General features: G+C 34.1%; 1 protein-coding gene across 1 annotated transcript in view; it reads right to left on the reverse strand.

Annotated features, from left to right (window-relative positions):
• THSD7B (thrombospondin type 1 domain containing 7B) overlaps window positions 1-22,749 on the reverse strand; it is a 927,497-nt gene that overhangs the window by 85,540 nt on the left and 819,208 nt on the right. The window contains 1 exon segment of the mRNA XM_033231647.1: window positions 17,652-17,802. Within this exon segment, the coding sequence (XP_033087538.1) occupies window positions 17,652-17,802 (151 nt within the window).

The raw sequence follows: 22,749 nt of genomic DNA on the forward strand, positions 1-22,749 counted from the left end.
AATTGTTTGATATTTGATCAGAGTATGCTTAACCATGATGATAAGATTTTGGTTTTAGGAGTTTTGAGCAATTAGAAGATGATGTTTGAACACAGTCAAATAAAGAATAATTAAACATTTTTTAACGTTTCTAGAAAGTGTGCAGATTTCAAAACATATACTAATTCCATATACTGGCAACACAAAAATAATTTGTTAATCTGACATTCAAGTCTTGTGTTATCTGCCTCCATTTAACTGAATCCTTCACAGTTAGTTAATAGCTACATTGTCTTCCAGGTAAGGCAGTCTGAGCTCTGTCCCTGGAGGATACTGTATTATTCAGCAAGTGTTCATGCTTTTTACCTGTTTGGTGAGTTTCTATGTTGCCCTCTGTGCTTGCAAGATGTATGACTTTTACCAGCTGTCTTTCTCAACCTCTTTGGCTTACAATAATCTCATTTTTTAAAACCCCACAATAAGATATAAAGGCTGAAATATATTTGACTATTTTGTATAGCTCTCTGTTTTTACTACTTGTATTTTGGGGTTTTTTCTTCACTAAGATTCTGAGTCTTTTAACGATTAGAACTATGTAATATATAGCTTCAAAAGTTTTCAGCAATTTATAAGCTCCCAAAAATATACTAAATATTTAATGACTTGAATTAAAATATTAAATAGGTATATAGTTATAACCTTCACTTGAAGTTTGTAATACTATTTTTTAAAGTTTTCTGTGATTTATAAATCATTCATGATTGATACAAACATATATGTATATATATATTGATTGATTCATATGGAATGTGTACATATATCTATACAAGTATATTTTTAAAATGAAATTTCTCCCAATGTACATACAACAAAAAGGGATTAAGTCTATAAAAGATAGTCCATTTTCTGTTTAAAACTGAAAGTTTAGTATTTCCAATACCAAGCCAACATAGTAAATCTCAACTTAAACTTTCTTGGATTCATATTTGAATTCAAGAATTGTGCACAAAAGACAACTAAAGTGTTAGAAACCAGAAAGCATTTTTATGTGCTACCTCACCCCTTTGAAAGTATTTATCTCTGGGTTGTTTGAACATGCCTGCTTTAGGGCTGCCTAATTAGCCATGTGCTATAAATATGATAGAAATCATGTCAAGGCTTATGAAACTCACCACAAAAAGTTACCCATATTACTGCCAATGAGAAGATGTGGTATGTAAAGAAGAAACTTTGACAGACTGAAAAATAAAAGGAGCAGGTATAGCATTTTCATATCTTCTTGTAATTAAATACTGTTACTTTGGAATAGATAGAGGAATATAACAAATGCAACAAAGGGGATAATTGGAAACTTTGAGGCCATAACATATGGCCTTAAATGTCATACGGATATTTGAGGAGTGATAAAATATCATATGGAAAGGTGTCCATTGCATAAAGACTGGAAAGCTGTGTTTGCCACAGAAAAAAAGTACTTTTAGTAGCATTGAATTTAGCATAGTAGTGCCATATAAGGTTAATATTTAATAATTAATTGCATATCTGTACAGTTGCAACCAAAAATGGGAAAGTAAAAATAGCAAAACAATTTCATTTACAGTAACATTAAAAACATACAATTATAGTAATAAACTAAGATATGCAGAACATCTACACTGAAATCTATAAAACATTGTTGAAATAAATTAAGAAAGACCTTAACAATGGAGAGATATACCATATTCATGAATTGGGAGATTATTTTTATGATATCAGGCTTCTTTTCCAAACTGATCCTCAAATTCCATTTATTATCAAATAAAAACACAGCAAGATTATTGTAAGAAATCGACAATGCAATCCTAAAATTTATATGGAAATGCTAAGACATAGAATAGCTATGAAAATTTTGAAGAATTAAGAATAATGAAAAAATACATTATCAAATTTTTAGACTTAGTCTAAGTCAACACTAATTACGGCAATGCAACACTGCTGCATGGATAGACAAACCAATCAATGGAATAAATAGACAGTTTAGAAAGAGACACATAGCTGTTTGCTTGATGGTCTACAAAAGCAACAATGCAATTTGAAACTGTATGGAAGTGGGGGTCATTAATCTTATAGCAGATAACACTGGTGCCACATTCAGATTCCTTCAGATATTTTTACCAGTTCTGTGTACCAATTTCTCTGCTTTGCCGTGACTTGCAGCTAATGGCTTGCACCTGAGACTCTCAAATAATTGCCCATGGATTATCTTACCTTTTTAAAACTCTAAGGAGAATCAAAAGTGCCTGAAAGATTTAATCCCCAACCCCAAACAGACAACCTGTAGCTGGTAAGTAACTACGGGCAGGAGATATAAGCCTAGATCCTTTGCCTCAAAAAGGGTCATCTCTGTAGTGCAATTCTGCTCCAGAGAGTCTTTCAAAATCAGACTGAGTCTGGGACTTCATTTGAAATAGCATCCTTGCCTGGCTTCTTTCCCTTTTCAGTTCTGCTTCCCCTCTATACCTTATTGATTGCTTTTTGGAACATTTAACACTTCCTTAATAAATCACTTGCACTGAAGCTCAGGATCCACCTCCGAAAGGACTCAACCTTATATATTCCTAAACCATTCCACACATACATAATGTATTTGAGATGAACCATATATCTAAATGTGAACACTAAACTTATAAAATGTTTAGAAGAAAATATGAAAAAAATGCTTTTGTGGTCTTGAGTAAGAAAAAGATTTCTTAGGACAAAACAGATATTAACCATAAAATAAAACAATAAATTTGGCATCAACAGAACTAAAATCCTCTTCTAAAACAAAACAAAACATTGTGATAAAAAGTAGAAAGTAATCCAAAATTGTGGAAAATATTCATAATGCTTACATCTGACAGATGACTTACATCTAGAATACACAAATAACTTATTTAAATCAATAATAAAAATAATTAAATTCATTAAAAAATAGGCATGTGCCTTCAACAATCATTTTACAAATAAGATATCTTAATGATCCATAAGCTGGTAAAAAGTTGCTCAACATTATTAGTTATTAGAGAAATACAAATTAAAATCACTAAAAGATATTACCATATACCCAGCAGAATAGCTAAAATTAAACAAGAAAAAACCATGGAAAATATCAAATGTTGATGAGGTTGTATTAAAATGGAAAGTTTCCTACATTGTTGTAAATAGTGTAAAATGGCACTATAACTTTGAAAACTGCTTGAAAATTTCTAATAATTAATATACACCTATTTTATAACTTAGCTATTCTACTCCTAAACATGTGCTTAAGAGAAATGAGTGCAGATGTTTACAAAATGCCTTTTACAGAATGTTTGCAGTAGCTTTATTCATAAAGGCTCTAAACTAGAAATGAACCAAATATCCACTAACAAGAGAGTACATAAATATATGATGCTATAATCCTACAGTGAAATTTAACAACAAAAAAGAACACATACTGATCTGCTCAACAACACACAGACATCTCAAAGGCATTATGTTGAGCAAATGAAACTAGACCAAAAAGAACTGTGTGGTTCCATTTATATGAAATTACGACATAATGTTGAGTTAATGAGATCATACACTAAAGGCTAGGGTATTACTCCAGTACATGAAGCCCAAGGCGGGCAAAACTAATAGATGTAATAGAAGTGCCTAAATTTGGGTAGAAAATTGTGCATATACACTGAAAAGTAGCATCAAAGATCCTGTAGTGTACTAGATTTGGCTTATCTTTTTGTGTTTAGTGGTTATTCAGAGATATAAGAAGTAAAAAAGTTGATCAACTCATACCCTTGAGATCTATGCATTTTAACATATAAAGTATATACATGAAAAGACAATTAAAATTTTCCTAGAGTTAAGATAGAAAATAAACATGTAAAACCATAAACCATACAGGGGATAACAGAAAAATGCAGCTTGGGTGAAGATTCATCCAGTAATGAGAAGTGATTTAGGAATAAAAGTTATGGTCTCAGAATGCACTAAAGCACTTGAAGTTTTGTCATAATGAAGCATACAGAAATTCAAGGTATCATTCCAACTTGCTTGGAGTGGTATTCCATAGTTAAAATACAGAAACTAAAGGGTACCACATTCATAAAAGCAAAAATGTTCTAATAGAAAAAGATTAGCTTTTCTATGTGGATATTTACAAATAATATATGATTATGTAAAATACAGAAGCTGATGAAAATAATCATCTAGATCTATAATTTTAGGTTATTATTGACAAAATACAAAAAATTTGAGGGAGAAATAAAACAAGCTATGTATTTTTTGATATGCAAGGTTCACTATTGAATTTTTTGCTTATACATTTGGAATGCAGAGAAATACACATTTAAGATTTTTAATTAAAAAAAGATAACCAGTAGTAATATTAAATTACTCAAGTGCACAGACAAATACAAGGCATAGTCCATGAAACTACTGGAGATAAAAGAAATATCAAAGATCTTTTCTTTTTGTAGCATAATACAACAGATGCCCATTATACAAAATAGATTATAAATACTCCTATGAAAAGCCAAAAATATTAATCTATCTTCTAATGGAAGTCTTCTTTAAAAGAAATAAGCATAGAAAAATAAAAAAAAGGGTTAATAAAGGTATTTTAAAAACAAAAAGAAAAAGAAAGGAAAACAGCATAATTGTTAGACAGAATAAAATCCCAGGCAAAACGTTCTTATGAAACCAAGATCAGCCAAATATTATATAAACAAACATTTGTGATGCTTGTTGAGCTAAATAACATGGTATCAAACTATAAGAATAAAACACTATAATAAAAGCAAAAAGAATTTGACAGAAATATAATTGTTATGGCATCCTCTAATAGACTGCTATCATTCTATAACTTTTTGATAGGTTCATGACAAATAGGACACAAGAATATTGAAAAATATAATAAATGAAACCAATTTTTTCAATATATATGTGTATTCTAAGAAAGGCAATCACTGATTTTGTTAAAACTTAAATATCTTTTTAAAGCAAACATACATTAATAAGTAAAAAAGCTTAAATAATATGAAAAACCTTTGAAATTTAAAAACTGAAATATACTGAACTTTATAAAATATTCAGGAAACAAGGACATTTATATCATTATGGGCTTTTTAGACATAATGAAAATGAGAATACTACATGTCAAATTTAAGGTCAGAGTCAAAAGCTTACCATTCCACTCTGCCCAAATTCTACTAAAGGGAAATTAATATCTTTAAATGTTTTATTACTACTAAAGATAGTAAATATATTAATAAGCATTTTATTCTAGTTGGAAAAAATGTATGCCTTAAATGCCTCCCGAAATAGGTTAAATAAGTGCAACAACTAAAAGTGATAAATTAGAAAATAAAAAGACCAGATACAATCATCAAATAAAATTTTGAAAATAGATTACTAAAGGGGTAAACTTTTAACAAATCTAATCAAGAGAAATGAAGAGAAAAAGTAATAAACAAAGTGAAATAAAAGTAGAAAGACTCTTCCACAAGGGGATTTTTAAAGTGTATCAGAAAAAATAAAAGTTCTGACAATTAACTCAAGAAATTATTGAAAATGTGAATAGACTAATCAGTCTGGAGGAAACTAAGGAATAGTTTGATCAAAGGTCACCAACCGAAATGTTCTGTATCCAGAGAGTTTCACAGATAAACTCCTTTATGTCATCAGGTATCATGTACCTCCTTAGCTTAAAAAAAGAAAAAAACTATTTCAAAGCAGAGGAAAAAGTACAAAATGTATTTCACAGCAATTAGATGCCCTAATCCCAAATTTACAAAATTAACATATAAAAAGGAAATTATAAATCAATGTCAATTATAGAAATACGATGCAGAAGCACTAAAAAACCTATGCTACTTTAAAAAATATTATACAGTAGGAGTGATTGAGTTGTTTTTCTTAGAAAAGCAAAAGTATCTAATATAAAAGACTTTCAAAATATCATATTAATTCATCCATTTATACACAAACACACACATACACAAACACTCATTGCAATACATGCAGGGTATTCAATCAAGAAAGCCTAAAATCCAAACCTGATACAATCTTGTATGTTTAGAAATAAACATATTATTATTATAGTCAGCTATACTAGCCAAGTCAGCCATGATGCCTGTCCTGCACAAATTTCCATTCCAGATGATGTCACCCTGCCCATGGTTCTAGCTCAGAAAATGACCATCAATCAGACCATCAGTCTGGTTCTTTGTGAGGTAATCAGGCCTAAGTGTGTCCCACATTGCTGTGTCTTGTACTAAATGCTTGTATTAAAATGCTTGGACAAGTATTAGCCATGGTAAATAGTACGGCCAGTGATCTAGCTCTTCCCAGGACTTGTACAAAAGAAAATTGTGAGTTCTGTTCTGGAGTAAAAGGAAGGGAGAAAGCATGGCTTAGTTATGAAAAGTGAAGCACACGTACTGATAGCAAAAGAGAAAAATCAGGAGGGCCATGAAAGAAAAAAAAAAAGAACTTAAAAGTTAATAATTTCACTCAAATTTTCTATAAATTTTAAACACAAGTGGCAGCTTATATGGTCTTCATCTTAGTTATGGTCTCGGTCTTAGTCTTTTGTTCCTTGAGGCGAAAATCATAAATGATCTCAATCTAACAGTCATAATAATTGTGAAGCACTTGGCATTGCTGTGTTAATCAGGAATGCAAGGATGTCCAATAACCAGGAGTATATAATTGCCATGGTGGTTGTTAGCTCTTCCCAACTCAGTAAGTTCTGATAGGAAAAAGAATTCTACACGCTTGCATGTACACATCAGAAAAAAAGGCATATCTACTATTTGAGATAATACACTTGTATGTCTTAAAATACTAAGAAACCAGACCCCAAATACGCGAGAGCAAATATAAAAGTCTAGTGAAGTGAGTAAAAATGTGAAAAGCAAAAACCAAAAAGAAAACCCAACACTATACTGCCTCTATGCTGGCAATAATATTTTAAACAGTGTAATTTAAAATAGCGATGCCTAAATGTAAACTTAATGTAAAATACCTACTTGAAGAAAATCACAAAATTTCACAATTGGATATAAGGAAAGGGTTGAATTTTTAAAATGTAGGCATAAATTGCTTAAGATTTTATAAAACTGGAGGTTGGACATTAAAGTTTTATTTATATGATTCTGGGTAGTTTCTGCATGCTTAAATGTTTCATGATTAAAAAAGAGAAAATACATTACATTCATAGAATGAGGTAAAATTTTTTTCTAAATAGAATTTGATTAAATAAAAACTTAAAAAATATCTAAGTATTTTTTTATTTTACAAATGACAAAAATGTCAAAGTTTAAGAATAAGAAAGGTAAATAGCCAAAAAAGGGAAAAGAAAACCAAATGACAGGAAACTGTGTGCCCAAACATCAAAACCTTACACTTAAGTTATGTGATTTTAAAAGGGCAACATGGGGCTGGGTGCGGTGGCTCACTCCTGTAATCCCAGCATTTGTGGAGGCCCAGGTGGGCAAATCACCTGAGGTCAGGAGCTTGAGCCCAGCCTGGTCAACATGGCAAAACCCCATCTCTACTAAAAATATAAAAATTAGCTGGGCATGGTGGCATGCACCTGTAATCCCAGCTAGTCGGGAGGCTGAGGCAGGAGAATCACTTGAACCCAGGAGACAGAGGTTTCAGTGAGCTGAAATCACGCCATTGCACTCCAGCCTGGGTGACAAGAGTGAAATTCCATCTTAGAAAAAAAAAAAAAAAAAGACAACATGAGTCAACATACAAATATATGGATATAGATAGAAGTGTCAAAATGTAAAATGCCAGAGACACACATACACATTAGTATGTGATTAAAAAGTAGTAAAAAGTTGGTGATCACAGATATATAAGACTAGATTAGTTTTTAAAAAAACTATGTGTGCTGGATTTCAGTAGAGGTTTTTAAATTTAACAGAAATATGCCATAACTGTGTGAAATATAAACGCTAAAATTGAAGCAGAAGCATTCAAAAGACTATAACAAGAGAAAATGGAGAAATTGTATTAAAAAAAAACACTGAAAAATATTCCAGATCCAGATGTATTTTAAAATGTCAAATAACTATTTCCTACACTTAACAAAACTAGTTCAAAGAATATAAAATGCTGAAACTTGACAGATTATTTTAAAATTAGCATACCAGTAATGCCAAATATGCTAAGATGGGAAGAATAAGAGAGACAGAGATGAGAGAGAGAAACATCTTGAACCAGAACATCCTGAATCAGTTAAAAAAAAAAAAGATAAACTAAAGAGAATTTAATTAATTTATTTATTTTTATTTTTTATTTTTTTGAGAGGGAGTCTCCCTCTGTCACCCAGGCTGGAGTGCAGTGGCGCCATCTTGGCTCACTGCAACCTCCTGCAACCTCTGCCTCCCAGGCTCAAGCAATCCTCATGCTTCAGCCTCCTGAGTAGCTGGGATTATAGGCACCCACCAACACGTCCAGCTAATTTTTGTATTTTTAGAAGAGATGGAGTTTTTACTGTGTTGGCCAGGCTGGTCTCAACACCTGACCTCAAGTGATCCACCCACCTTGGCCTCCCAAAATGCTGGAGTTACAGGTATGAGCCACCACGCCCAGCAAATTTTATTTATTATAATATTTTTTTATTTTTATAATAATTATTTTTTGAGACAGAGTCTCTCTCTGTCGCCCACGCTGGAGTGTGGAGTGCAGCGATGCGATCTCAGTTCACTGCAGCCGCTGCGTCCTGTGTTCAAGTGATTCTCCTGCCTAAGCCTCCCAAGAAGCTAGGATTACAGGCATGCACCACCATGCACGGCTAAATGTTGTATTTTTAGTAGAGATGGGGTTTTTCCATGTTGGGCAGGCTGGTCTCAAGCTCCTGACCTTAGGTGATCTGCCCGCCTCGGCCTTACAAAGTGCTGGGATTACAGGCGTGAGCCATGAGCCCGGCCTTTAATTTAAAGTTTAATTTAAGAATTCATGAGTATTTCAAAACTAGACATTCTGCTTTATCATATTTATGAAAGACAAATTCTAAAAATAATATCAGCAAAAATGAAAAGCATTTAATAAAACTGACTAATCATTTTTGAACACATACATATGTTGATATATTGTGTATATATATATTTAAAAAGAAATTCACAGAAAAAAATTAAACATAATACACAATGACTATTTAAAATAGCTCAAACATATTATATCACCTGATTAAAGCCAGGTGATATAGTTTGGATATGTGTCCCCGCCCAAATCTCATGTTGAATTGTAATCCCCAATGTTGAAGGTGGGGCCTAGTGGAAGATATTTGGATGATGGCAGTGGATTCCTCATGAATGGCTTAGGCCATCCTCTTGGTGATAAATGACCTCTTGCTCTGACTTCATACGAGATCTGGACATTTAAAAGTGTGTGGCACCTTCCCCAATATTCCCCTTCTCTCTTGCTCCTGCTCTTGCCATGTGATGTGCTTGATCTCACTTCACCCAAGTAAAAGTTTCCTGAGGCCTCTCCAGAAACCATGCTTCCTGTACAGCCTGCAGGACTGTGAGACAATTAAACTTCTTTTTTTTTTTTCATAAATTACTCAACCTCAGGTATTTCTTTACAGCAACATGAGAACAGTCTAATATACTAGGAAAAGATAAAAATGATTTCTGATTTTTAGCACTATTTAGAAAGTTCTTCCTAATAAAGTATGTATGTCTAGGAAAGATAATGTGAATATCAAGAAAGGATAGGTAAGTCATTATTTGTATATTATATGGGTGTATGTTAGGAAAACTTAAGACTATGAACTAATTTTTTAAAAACTACTAGTAGAATTAATAATAAAATTAAGATAACACAGCTGGATGCAAGATATTCCTGAAATACCAATATAGCACCTATATGTTTCTTTATACATTAGCACTAACCAATTAGATACACACATGGAAGAAAACACTCCACTAATAATAGTGATTTAAAAATGTCAATTCACATGATATTAAATGTAACTGGGTACAGCAAAAATATAAATAAAACTCTCGCGAAAACTTTTAAAAAATGTCTAGAAAATGGAATCCAGAAACTAGTTGGTACAGGAATATTCATTTTAAATGTAATAGAACTTGTGTCAACATACACAAAACTAAGTAAAACATGTTTATGCATTTTTAAGCAATTAAAATATTAGAAACATATCTGGGATTTTTTTAAAGCAAGAAAGAGTATCATAAAAACTAAACACTTTTATATGATAGAAGATACCACAAATTGTGTTAAAATTTAATTGATAGGAAACTTTGGTTAAAGATGGAAGACTATACAAAACTCTTTCCAGGAATACCACTAAAATGATATTAAAAGGATCAAAATGAGAGTGAAGACATTTGTTTATAAAGGTGTACAAACAACAATAGTAATATAAGGACCTAATAGTAATAGAATTTAAGAAGTTAGAAAACTTATCTGATAACTGAGAGCTGACTTGAAAGTACTGAATTCTAAATCAGCAATGGATAAATTGGAACTTGATTTGGACTCTATAGCCTCAAAAGACTAGGAATTTGACCATCAAGTAAATCTGAAAAAGGAGTTAAAAGTAGTGTTCAAAACTAGAGAACTAATCGAAAGTGCATCTGTCAATAATTAACCCGTCTATATTAGGGTTCTCCAAAGATACAGAATCAATAGTGTGTGTGTGCGTGTGTATGTGAGTGTGTGTGTGTGTGTGTGTGTGTACTCACGTGCATATTAATTTATTTAGGAATTGGCTCACATGATTATGGAGCTTGACAAGTCCCAAGATCTGCAGTCTGCAAGCTGGAGACCCAAGAGAGCCAATGGTGTGGTTCCAGTACAAAGGGCCTGTTGGCTTTATACCCAAGAAGAGCCAATGTTTTGGTTTCAGTACAATGGCAGGAAAAAACTAATGTCTCAGTGAAGGCAATCAGGCAGGAGTTTCCTCTTACTCATGGGAATGTCAGCCTTTTTTTTTTTTTTCTACTTGGGACTTTAACTGATTGGATGGAACTTCATTATTTGGGAAAAGTAAAGCAGAAAATCTCTACACTGGGCACAATTGACCATGGTGCTACCATTTTGAAAATAAAGTGATTAAGGGAAACACTGCTAATGTATTGGTACTGAGACCTTCTAGAATATTTTTTCTATTTTATCCTCAGAATATTGTCAGCCAGGATCATATGATCCAGATGACATTCTCTGAAAACTGCAACCACTCAAAAATTTGAAATAAGTTGAGCTATTACTTCTTCAAATATTTTTCTGTCCACTCCCTACTTTTCTTCCAGGGCTCTAATTATGCATGTGTTAAATGACTTGCAATTGTTCTACAGATCACTTAGTCTCTATTCATTTCTTTTCCATTCTTGTTTTTCTTTCTGTGCTTTGTAGCTATGTCTTCAAGTGAAAACACCTGTACAGCCAGAACAGAGCTCATGAAATAAAATGTTACCTTGTAAAAAAGAAACAAATATTACCAAAACCACCTAGGTCCCTATCACGCCCCACATCTAGCCAATAACCACTCCTAGATGTTGTGAATGTAACACTGCTGAATGCTTGTGGGGGACGGGACTGTCTTCCTTTCAAATGTGCTGAAGTATGTTTTGGCAGGCAGTAATGTTACGTGTGGATCAGCTTGGTCTTTCTGTGGTTTGTATTTAAATTTCATTAGGGAAATTCCGGAGTAGTCTTTAAGGTTAATTTAACCCTCCTGCTAAGGCAAAACCCTTGTTAGGTCATTAATAAATGGTCTCAGAGCTTAAAGAGGTATCTCTGTTTACACTACGTGAAATTGAAATGTCTCCTAGACCTGTGTGAGCTTTAGAATATGTATACCTTGCAGATTCTCAGAAGTCATTCTTTGTCTGAACTTGGGGAGTTTCACTCCATGAATGTCCAAATTAGTAGTTAGCTAAGAACACCAGGAGGCCCCACATAGATATCTAAATTATTTTGTTTGCCTAGCTCCTTTCTTTTCAGTACTTTGTGCCTCAAATTTCAACTTCCTGTACCTCTCCGACTCTGGTTGCTGGGTCCTCACCATGGTCTCCTTGGAATCTCATTCCTTTCATCACCATTCAGAAATTGCCTCTAGCCAGAAAGCCATGGTGATTGGAAGGCTCACTTCATTTGGTTTTCTTCCCTCGGTCACCATAGTCCCATGCTACTCATCCAATGTATCAAAACTGTTGGTTTATACATTTTGCCCTTTATAACACTGTTTACTATGGAGCATAAATCCAAACCAAAGAAATCCAATGATATTCCATCACTGTTAGACGCGAAAATTTTCTTTTCTCTCCAGTTCTCTTTGAATCTCCTTACAATCATGCTAGTTTAATGACTAATCAGTTAATTAACTTTTGACACTTTGTATGAGTCACATTTTTAATTTTTTGATTATATTTTTACAAAGTATAGAATTATACTTTTACAAGGTATAGAAAAGTGTTGTTAGGTGTAGTTGTTTTCATTAATCATTCTCTCTTAGGAAGGTATACAGAACTATTTATGGCTGAAATAATATAAAATGTGGGATATGCCTTAGTCTGCTAGCAAGAAAGTGAAAGAGAAGTGGGGGAAGAAGAGATAAATGAAATAAGGTCTGTCATATGTAGATAATGGTTGAAGCAGGATGATCAATGTATAGGGCCCATCATACTATTTTTTATAACTGAGAATTTCATGAAATAGAGATAGAAATGGAAATAGAGAGGGAGAATGGAAGGTGTCAGGACAAAGGGAGAGACAGAGGGAAACTGACAGCAATGGAAGCCTTATTTTGGACTCCAAATTGATGATATTGAGAATCAAAGAAATCGGGCTGTATAAGAACGAAAGATAACAAGCATATTAAATATCAAAACCTTGAAGAACCTAAAGTCTGCTTCTATTAGATTGTCATTCACTGCTCCAATGCATGAAATGAGGCACCCTTCTTGCAGTGCCTCATATGGTTCTGGAAATAGAAGTGGCTCTAAGTGATATTACATTTCACTGCACACAGGGGTAAAATACTCTGCAAGCCCCTGAGTAATGAATTACTGTCATCTGACAAGAGCCAGTATCAATTTAGCACACGCAACCAGAATTTACAGTCCAGATTATAGAAAATTACCATCATTCTCATCCTCTGGCCTTCAGCTGTGAGTCAAACAAAAGAACTAGGTAGCATGAGGGTCACGACCATTAGGCACCTCCTCCAGAGACAAATACAGGTTGCCACCTGCATGATAAAAACTGTTAGGTGAGGTTGAGGAAGTGCTGAGCTCTAGTACTAAACATTGGGATGAATTGCTTCCCTGAAACATAATTTACACAGGTGATGCTAAGGTGCTGAAAATACTGAGTCATCAGGAATAAAATGTCATTGCTCACAGCATTTCCCCAAAATAACACTGGAGCACCATTAAAAAAGGGAGGGGGTGTTTTTCTTAACCTCAAATGCTTAATTATAGATCACTTATCAGAAAACCACACGCATTTCTCTTTCTCTTTTAAAGCAGGGCATTTGCCTGAAGAAATAATGGCAGTTTCTGCACTGGCTTTCACTAGTATCTCCTGCACACATAAAGAGTTAGAGAAAAGAATAAAGCACAGAAATAAGGTGAACTTTAAAAACACAATATTCAGACTGTGATAGAATCCAGATTCCATTGCACTTAAGCCCTATGTAGTTTCTTTGCAAAGTCTTCCCTTGTGATCCTTTTTCATAGATTGTTCTGGTGATAATTCAAAGATTTGGGTCACTTTTTGATCATGAAGTTTCCTTGGGACCACTGTTTAATAAGCCTCTAATTCCCATTATCTGAAGGGATGCTTGGCTACAGTTCTGGCCAACCCCTGATACATTCAGCTAGAGGTGAATCAAAGTTTAAATAGGTTTGCTAAATCTAAGTCACCTTTCTGGAGTGAGTTTGCAAAGTCTTGCTTCTGCAAAATATACAACAGTTTCGAAATTCACTTCCAGTACCCTTGTCCTATCAATATCAGTGTTTAGGAAATTCCTTTGCCAAGATTCCAAGGAGAGATATAAATAGAAAATCTGTGTTATTCAATGTTAAATTTCTGTAAGGATTGGTAGCATAAATGAAGGCAACCCAATATTGTTTCAGATACATAAGTGGCTCATCAATTTCAAATGTTCCAAGACATTTGCATCCAGAAGTTTATGAACTTCTCTTGAAGAATACATGATTCTATGAATAATCCTCAGCATAATTCTGAAGTATGTAGGATCAGGACAAAAACTGGAAAAACTTAAGTAAAAGAGAACACCTGGTGGTAAGTAATAAACTACAAAATGTCTATATATTTGTATGTGTGTGCATGTACTTATATACATGTATGAACATGTATACACACACACATACCTTTAAAGCAGAAACACTATTAGGAAGGTTATTGTAAGCACAATTACACAATCTTACTTTCATAGTAAAGCATTCTAGAAAAGTAAGCATGTTAAAGTAAATATATATCTATATATGTGTGTATTATGGGAATAAGAAAAAACACGAACATAAAACGAAGGAAACAAATAGTTTTTCATTTTCTTCAAATTCCTCCTTGAATTGTATTTGTTTTTGCTTGATTCACTTATGGTTTTCCCAATACAGTTTTTAAAAAAGGTACCAATACAATTTTTAATGCCTTTGTCTTATTTGTTCTTCTGTATGGTTTGCAATTTGCAGTTACTGTCAGGTCAGTAACCCATTCATTCAAAGTTATCTTTGTGAAGCATTATTTTTAAGGACTACTATTAAATTAGATATAAGTCATGGTTCAGTAATGGAGGTGACATTTTATTTCTAAAAGATTGAGTAATAACTTATTTTGTGCAGGGGAAGGGATCTTTCCTGTATAGCTTAAAAAATGTACTGCTCCCTGTCTGGGATTTCCCAACCACAAGGCGAACAAAGTAAGTGGGAAGGGGCTTTGTGGTGGTTCTTCTTCATCACACTTCTGTGTTAGGTAATACCTTATGACATTTATTTTATACATAGTATATCTAATTTTTTAAGCAATCTGAAAAAAAATAGCTATTATTATCCTCACTTTCCAGTAAGAAACCTGTAACTCAGAAGTTTAAGTAACTTGCTGCAACCATACTTAAAAACATGTTCAGCTTCTTTATGTGTTTGTCTCTAAAGAAGTACCTTTGCAAGGGGAAATACCCAACAAACAGTGAATTTGTCCCAATATCATATGTCACATGGTAGACTATCAAAGGAGAATTTGGTAAAATAATGGCAAATATTAAAGATCTTTAAATCAGCTCATGGTCTATAGAAAACTTATAAAGTAATTGTTTCCTTTTTCTGATGAAATGCACATTGAAGTGCTAATTAAATTATGGGCACAATGATTTAGTTTGCTGCCTTTGCTATAATCATTCTCATTATCATTGTCAGTACTGATTGGGATTGTGCTATGATGTTGGGACAGTATGCTAAGATCTTGCAACTTAACTAAAGTTATGCAATATATCTAGATCTAGGGAAAATAATCAGATATGAGCCCTAATTACATTTTTTCACTTTGAAGTTTACATTTACATGGGACAGTATAGCATAGCATCTGAGAAAGAACAAGGCCATTGTGGTTAGACAGACCTGAATGGCCATGGACAAGTGTTACATCATCATAGTGCAATGTTGTTATAAAACTTAGAGTTACACGTAGCCTTCAGTATACTGTTGGTTATATAAGATATGCTCAATAAAAGTCTATATTGTCATTGTCGTAGCATCTATCATTATGTAATTTAGAAGGTACATAAGCAGGTAAAGGAACAACCTTTTCATTTCAGGCTGACAAGTGGATAACTATGTTGTCTTTTTGACACATGAAAGGAGGTTAAAATATTTTCTCTACCTCCAATTTCTAAACACTCCAAAAATTAAATAATTATGTTTTGAGAAAGAAGCTTTGAAAAAACAAAAACCCAAAAGAAATAAACACAGAATGCTAAACCTTCACAACTTTGTATAAAACGTTCTTATAATAAAAATTTTAGCCCAGTGGCCAGATACCTTAAGAGGGCAATGTTTTCATTGCAAAGTGATTAGAGCTTAATGGAGTCTTCTGTGAGTAAATTAGGAAAACAAAAGTGAGGAAGATCATGACCTTACATTTAATTAAACTTCTTCAGGCTGCTAATTCGTCTATAGGTTGATTAATAAAGAGTGGTACTAGCACACTTTCTAAAATATAAACATAGTACTCAATCATGGCATAATCATACAGACAGCTAAAACAGCTTCCCTTCTTCTTAAAATAAATATTGCATTTTAAACAAAGAAAAGTATTGAGTCTAAATCTACCTTAATTTTTCCAAGATAACTGAGCCAAGAATGTAAGAGCAAAATCTCTGGTTTCATCAACAGAATAATGTTCATTCTGAGCTCATCACTTATTAAGTACAAAACTTTGTGTGAACCACTTAACCTTTCTACACATCAGTTTCTAAGCTGTACAATGAACTAGTAATACTACCAACCAAATAGGATTAGTGCAAGTACTAAAGGGAATAGTTCCTACATGTGCCTTGCACAAAATAAGTGGTCAATAAATTTTAACTTTCATTATACTCAGGTTACACACAAAATACATGACTTAGTAGTACAAGTATCCCATTTCTACAAGTTATTCTTATTAGTTTTTCTTCATGTCAATATTGTATTGCTCTAAAAACAACTCGACAAATAAAAATGACAACAGAGTGAAATCTCTTTCAGGAACAGAATCATATAAATATCAAAGATAAGGGCTCAATATTTAATAAGTAATCAATAATTTGAAGCTCTAAACATACGATATTAACTGCTTTTAGAGATGTTTTCCATTTCTATACAGAGATTTCCATAATCTTTCCACAAATTGTCAGTATGACAATTGAGTTCAAAGTATCCTAATTTTCCTTTCTAATGTTTGAACTCATATAATTTGTTCCTAATCCCCACTTTCATTTTTTTCAGTGTTTACTTTGAAATATGAGTATAAAATATCAGAATTTATCTTCTGGGAATAGTAAGTTGAAATATGCTCGTTGAATAATATTTATTTTTCATACTCCTGTTGTGCTTCCAATTTTTTAAAACTCTAAAAGAAAAAAATAAAGGTAAATGCTTTAGTTTTTTTTTTTTGTTTTTTTTCTTTTAAGGTATTTTTGTTAGCTTTGGAAGAAGTAGGAACATCGCAAAAGAATGCCTCATCTTCAGGAAAACAGCAAAAGGCAAAAACAGATAATCACTAACAGAAGCTAAATTGCACAGTGGAGTTGAGCTCTTAAGATATAATTGATTCTGCTGGGATAAAAACGGAGCAGGACCAAGATATTATAACGAGAATCATTTTGTTACTAAAGAAGACCCCTTTCACAAAGGGTGCACAGTTGAATCCTAGTGTGATCATTATAGGCTCATTTTCCTTGTTCATGTTCCTGTGATAAAGACCCTGGAAGAAGCACTGGCATTTTAAATTGCTCAGTCTTGCTTGCAGACTTTCTTTTTCTTTTTTTCTTTCTTTGGATTTCCCAAAAAGAAAAACATTATTTTCCCATGTTACTAGAAGAATGCTTTGGAGACCAGCACTGTGAATGCACAGAGAACAACAGTGAAGGCAACAATAGATTAGCAGAGCATTGACAAAGAAAGAGAAATTACCTGTGGGCATTTGCTCCAAAGTCCCCATTCAGACATGACACACTCATTGGGACACATAAGAGAACAGGACTGGGTTTCCGGGGGAATTTCATCCTGGTTGCACAGGTTGCTATCCACTGCTCCACCTTCGCTATCTGCAGTATTTACACACCTGTAAAGCCAGGTCACAAGATAGCTTGATTATTTAAAACAGTGGAGAGTACATTTAAAACAGTTATGACATATCACAGTAACTTACGATAGTTAAATATAACATAAGACCAGCACAGAAACCAAAGAGAACAAAACTTTCCTCCTTTAGTCAGTCAGGCTGTGTGAGCATTAACTCAGTACAGAACCCATTATTCATCAGGGCAAGGGAGAACAACGGAAAGACTAGAGGCAATGGTTGACCTTGGACTGAAGGCAGTGGTTGACCTTGAAGAACTTTATATTTCAAGAGACCTACAATACATTTACTAGGTCCAGCACTGAGTGAATATTCTTTTTATTGTAATGAATCTTGAAGGCTCTCCTTCTCTGAATAAATCCATCACTTTGTAATAGCTAGAACCTTCCTTCTTCCTGTGGCATTCTTAAACCTTCCCCAAACTTCTATCTGATACCATGTAAAATTTCCTAAACTTTGTCTCACCCATTTTTAAAGTCATGGCAAAGTAATATGAAAAATAACTGAAGAGGTATTTTTTCAGGTAACTTCTACAATTCAGTAAAGAATTTTTCAAATCAAAAAATGAAGGGCAATGAGCAAGTATTTTCACAAAGCAATTAATCACACAGCACAGATGTATGCATCATGGATGCTTGGCCTACTCTGTGTCAGGTTTTGAGATAAGTACTGGCAATAATGAGATAATCACACTATTGTTAAAGATGATGAAGATTCAATCAAATTAAACCAAAATGTTATACCACTATATGCTTGCTAAAATGGATTAAATTGTAAAACCATGGAAAATATCAAAAGCTGGCAAGAATGCAGAGCAACTGTAATTAATTCTTCTTATTCTGCTGGTGGGAGCATAATCTGTTTTGAAAACTGGTTGGCAATATCTACTAAAGCTAAACCTATACATACTATGTAACCCAGCAATCCACTTCTACTTCCATAGAAATGCATATAAATGTGTACCAAACCAAGAACCAAAGCCAACTGAAAATGTTCACAGCAGCACTATTCATAATGAACCAAACTAGAAACAGTCCAAATGTTCAGCAAGACTATAACCTAAAAATATATTATAGTAAACTAATCAAGTTAAATGCCATAAAATGATGAGAATGAATGAAAGAATATGAGTGACAGTCAAAAATACAATCTTGAACAAAAGAAGCTAGACAGAAAAGAGTACATATGATCCCATTCCAATGAAGTTAATAAACAGGTAATACTAATCTAGGGTGTCAGAAGTCAGAATAGTGGCTACCTTTGAGGAAATGCTTAATGACTGATAGGGACTTAGGTAATCTTGATAATATTTTGTTTCTTGACCTCTGGGCTGCTTACACAGTTGTGTTCACATTGTTAAAATTAATCCAGCTGTACCCCTATGATGGGGGCATTTTGCTCTATTTATATCACATCCCAAATAGAAATTAATTTTATAATTATTTTTCAAAATTATTTAATAAAGACTTTCTATTGCAAATATCTTTTGCTAGCTGTGGGGATACAAAGTTGTTATTTGTTAGTGATTCATTTATTCAATATTTGTGATAGCTTGCTACATACTAAGTCCTCACCTGGGTGCTGGGGTACAGAACTGAAATAGAGACAGACATGATTCCTAGTGTTATAAGTATTTTGTTCTAGTGAAAATGATGAAGATGAAACTGGCAATGATGATGAAATAAATCATGCCATTTGCTGATCTAGCAATTCAGATACAATGTCAAGGTCAAGAAGTAAGCACTTTAGTAACAGTATGCTAAAGAGCTTTTGGTGCTCCCTAGATCATGCTATGCTAATGAATTATCCTACACTTTTAAGAGCTTCTTTTACACACACATTAAAAATAGAAAGAGATCGAGACTAGCCTAGCTAATACGGTGAAATCCTGTCTCTACTAAAAATACAAAAAATTAGCTGGGCGTGGTGGTGGGCGCCTGTAGTACCAGTTACTCAGGAGGCTGAAGCAGGAGAGTCCCGTGAACCTGGGAGGCGGAGCTTGCAGTGAGCCAAGAACACACCACTGCACTCCAGCCTGGGCAACAGACTGAGACTCCGTCTCAAAAAAAAAAAAAAAAAGAAAACTCCAGGAACATTTCAAAGTAGTCAATCACATACTGAAAAATAAAACAAGCTTTCTGAGCTGCTAACTCACGAACAGTTAGATATTGTATGAAAGAGGTTAGCAGAGAATGGCATACAAAAAAGTTATACGTAATGCCTTCTAATACAGGGACTTTAATTCTATGGACTTTAATAACAATGGACTTTAATTTCTCTTGTGGCAAAAGTCAATAGTAGAAGGAAAATCCATGGGATAGCTTAAATATCCTTTCCTGGACAAACTTAAAAAAAATAAAAACTGGAAATTGCTTCCCTTCCTGCCTACACACTATGTGCTGATGTTCATTTATTATTTCACTGAGAAAGAAGAGGGAAGACTTCTGGTTAATGAAATCCGGTGAATGTATGTGTTAGTCTCCATTCACTCCCAGTATGCCACAAAAGCAACAGTAAAGGAATTTGTTACCAAAACAATAATAATAAATAATAATAATTATTATTCTTATGGGGAGAGAAAGGCATTACTCCACAAGCACAGAGAACGTGGGAGAGGACAAGTACAAGAAATGGAAAATAGATGGGCTCCTGGTAACTCCTTAGTGCATCTGAAAAAGCTGATACTAAACCTTCAAAGGGAAACACCAAAAATAACTCCATTTACAACACAGAACAAAGAAAAAATTCTGGAATTCATGGCACCAAGTACCTCTGGAAATAAGGATGAAAATCAGGCTTAAAAAACTGAAGGATTTATTGAAAGTATGTTTAAGAAGTACCCAAACCTTTAGATCCTCTCCCCTGGTCCACACAGGTAAGTGATTGTCCATCCCCTCCCCCTGCCGGTGATTGATGGTTTACTATCTGGAGAGGGTCACACAAGGGTCTTTGGACTAGAGAACACCTGGTGCACTTGATGGAGACACCATCCTGTAAACAGAAGCTTAAGTAAAAGTTTACATACTGCAAAAATTACCACAAAGTTGGTGGCTTAAACCATGGAACTGTATTATCTTACAGTTTTGTAGGATGGAAATACAACTTGGGCCTCATGGGCTAACATCAGAGAGTCAGGCATCAGCAGAGCTGCACTCCTAGAGGGGCATCTCTTTCCTTGCCTTTTCCAGGTTCAGGGGCCACTTGTATTCTTTGGGTGACCCCCTTCCTCCATCTCCGGAAGCAGCAACACTGCATTTCTTGGTGCCTGGCTTCTATGGTCACATCTTCCTCTCTTTCTTGTCTCCCCTTCCACTCTTAAAAATCCTGTGAATATACTGTTCCCATTGGACAATCTAAGAAAATCTTCCCATCACAAAGTCCTTGCCTTAATAACATCTGCCAAGTCCCTTTTGCCAAAGGTAGCATATCCATAAAGTCCAGAAATTAGGATGTGGACATTTTTGGTGGGCCGTTATTCTGTCTATAACCCCAGCATTCCTGTTTCACTAGGTTTCCAGAATACTGGTTGATACGGTTAGGCTTGGTGTCCCCACCCAAATCTCATCTTGAATTGTAATCCCCAGGTGTTTAGGAAGATATCTCATGAGAAGTGGTTGGATTATGGGGGCGATTTCCCCCATGTTGTTCTTGTGATAGTGAGTGAATTTTCACGAGGTCTGATGGTATTATAAATGGTAGTTTTTCCTGTGCTGACGCTCACTCTTTCTTTCCACCATGTGAGAAGGTCCAAGCTTGCTTCCCCTTCGCCTTCCACCATGATTGTAAGTTTCCTGAAGCCTCCCCAGCCATGTGGAACTGTGAGTCAACTAAATCTCTTTCTTTTATAAATTAACCAGTCTTGGGTATTTCTTTATAGCAGTGGGAAAATAGACTAATACACTGGCTGTTAGGATTATCTATTTCACATATGATTTAATAAGAGGCTTTACTGGGTGTTCTGACAAGCCTGAGAGTAAAGAATTCAAAATATTTAAATCAAGGGTGTTCCTGAATGAAAATGCAGTTAACCACTACATATCCTGCATCATCAATTTCCTTGCCCATCTCCCTTCAGTCATCACCTCACTTTTACTCAAATTCATTGCAAAACTGCTTAAAGGCATTGTCTATATTTGCTGTCTCTACTTCCTTCCCTCCTCTCCTCCCGCCTCCCCGATTATTACCTCTTGAACTCACTTAAATCACACTTTCATTACCATTCCAGAGAAACCTTTTAGTGAGATCATCAACAGATTCCCCATTGCCAAACTCAATGGTCAATTTTTATCTCAGTAAACCAAAAAGCATTTGAAACAATTGATTACTATTATCTTCTTGAGTAACTCACTTGTCCATCTTCTCATTTTCTTTGTTTTCCTTCTATTCCAGTTTTTTTCTTAGTCTCACTTGTAGAATCTTTCTATTCGCTCTAATCTATTAATGTTGGAGTTCCCCAGGACTCAATTTCTTCTCAATAAATACTAAATTTGTAAGCTAATGGTACCTAAATTTATATTCTAAATGTTTCCTCTGAACTGGACTGTAATAGTTCAGTTGGAAAGCTACTATTACCTCAAAATTTAATGTGTTCAAAAGCTAACTTTAGATTTTTATATCAAACCTGCTTCTAATGTTCCCCAACTCAAAGTTATGCCATTATTCCTAATGTTGCTCAGGCCATACCACCTAACAGTCATTTTTGAGGCTTCTTTTTTTCCCCACTCTGCAATCATTTTATCAGCAAACCCTGTGTTCTGCACCTTCAGAATATATTTCAAATTTGACTTTCGCATCACCTTCACCTTTGCTAAATGGAGTCCAACCATTAACTTCTTTCACCTGGAATTCTGCAACGGCCTCCAAACTGTATCCCTTGCTGTTCTACACCACGCTCTGAAACACCTTCCCTATACCACATCCAATAAGGCT

Source organism: Trachypithecus francoisi, unplaced genomic scaffold (genome assembly GCF_009764315.1).
Source record: "Trachypithecus francoisi isolate TF-2019V2 unplaced genomic scaffold, Tfra_2.0 Lachesis_group13, whole genome shotgun sequence".
NCBI classification, from domain to species: Eukaryota; Metazoa; Chordata; class Mammalia; order Primates; family Cercopithecidae; genus Trachypithecus; species Trachypithecus francoisi.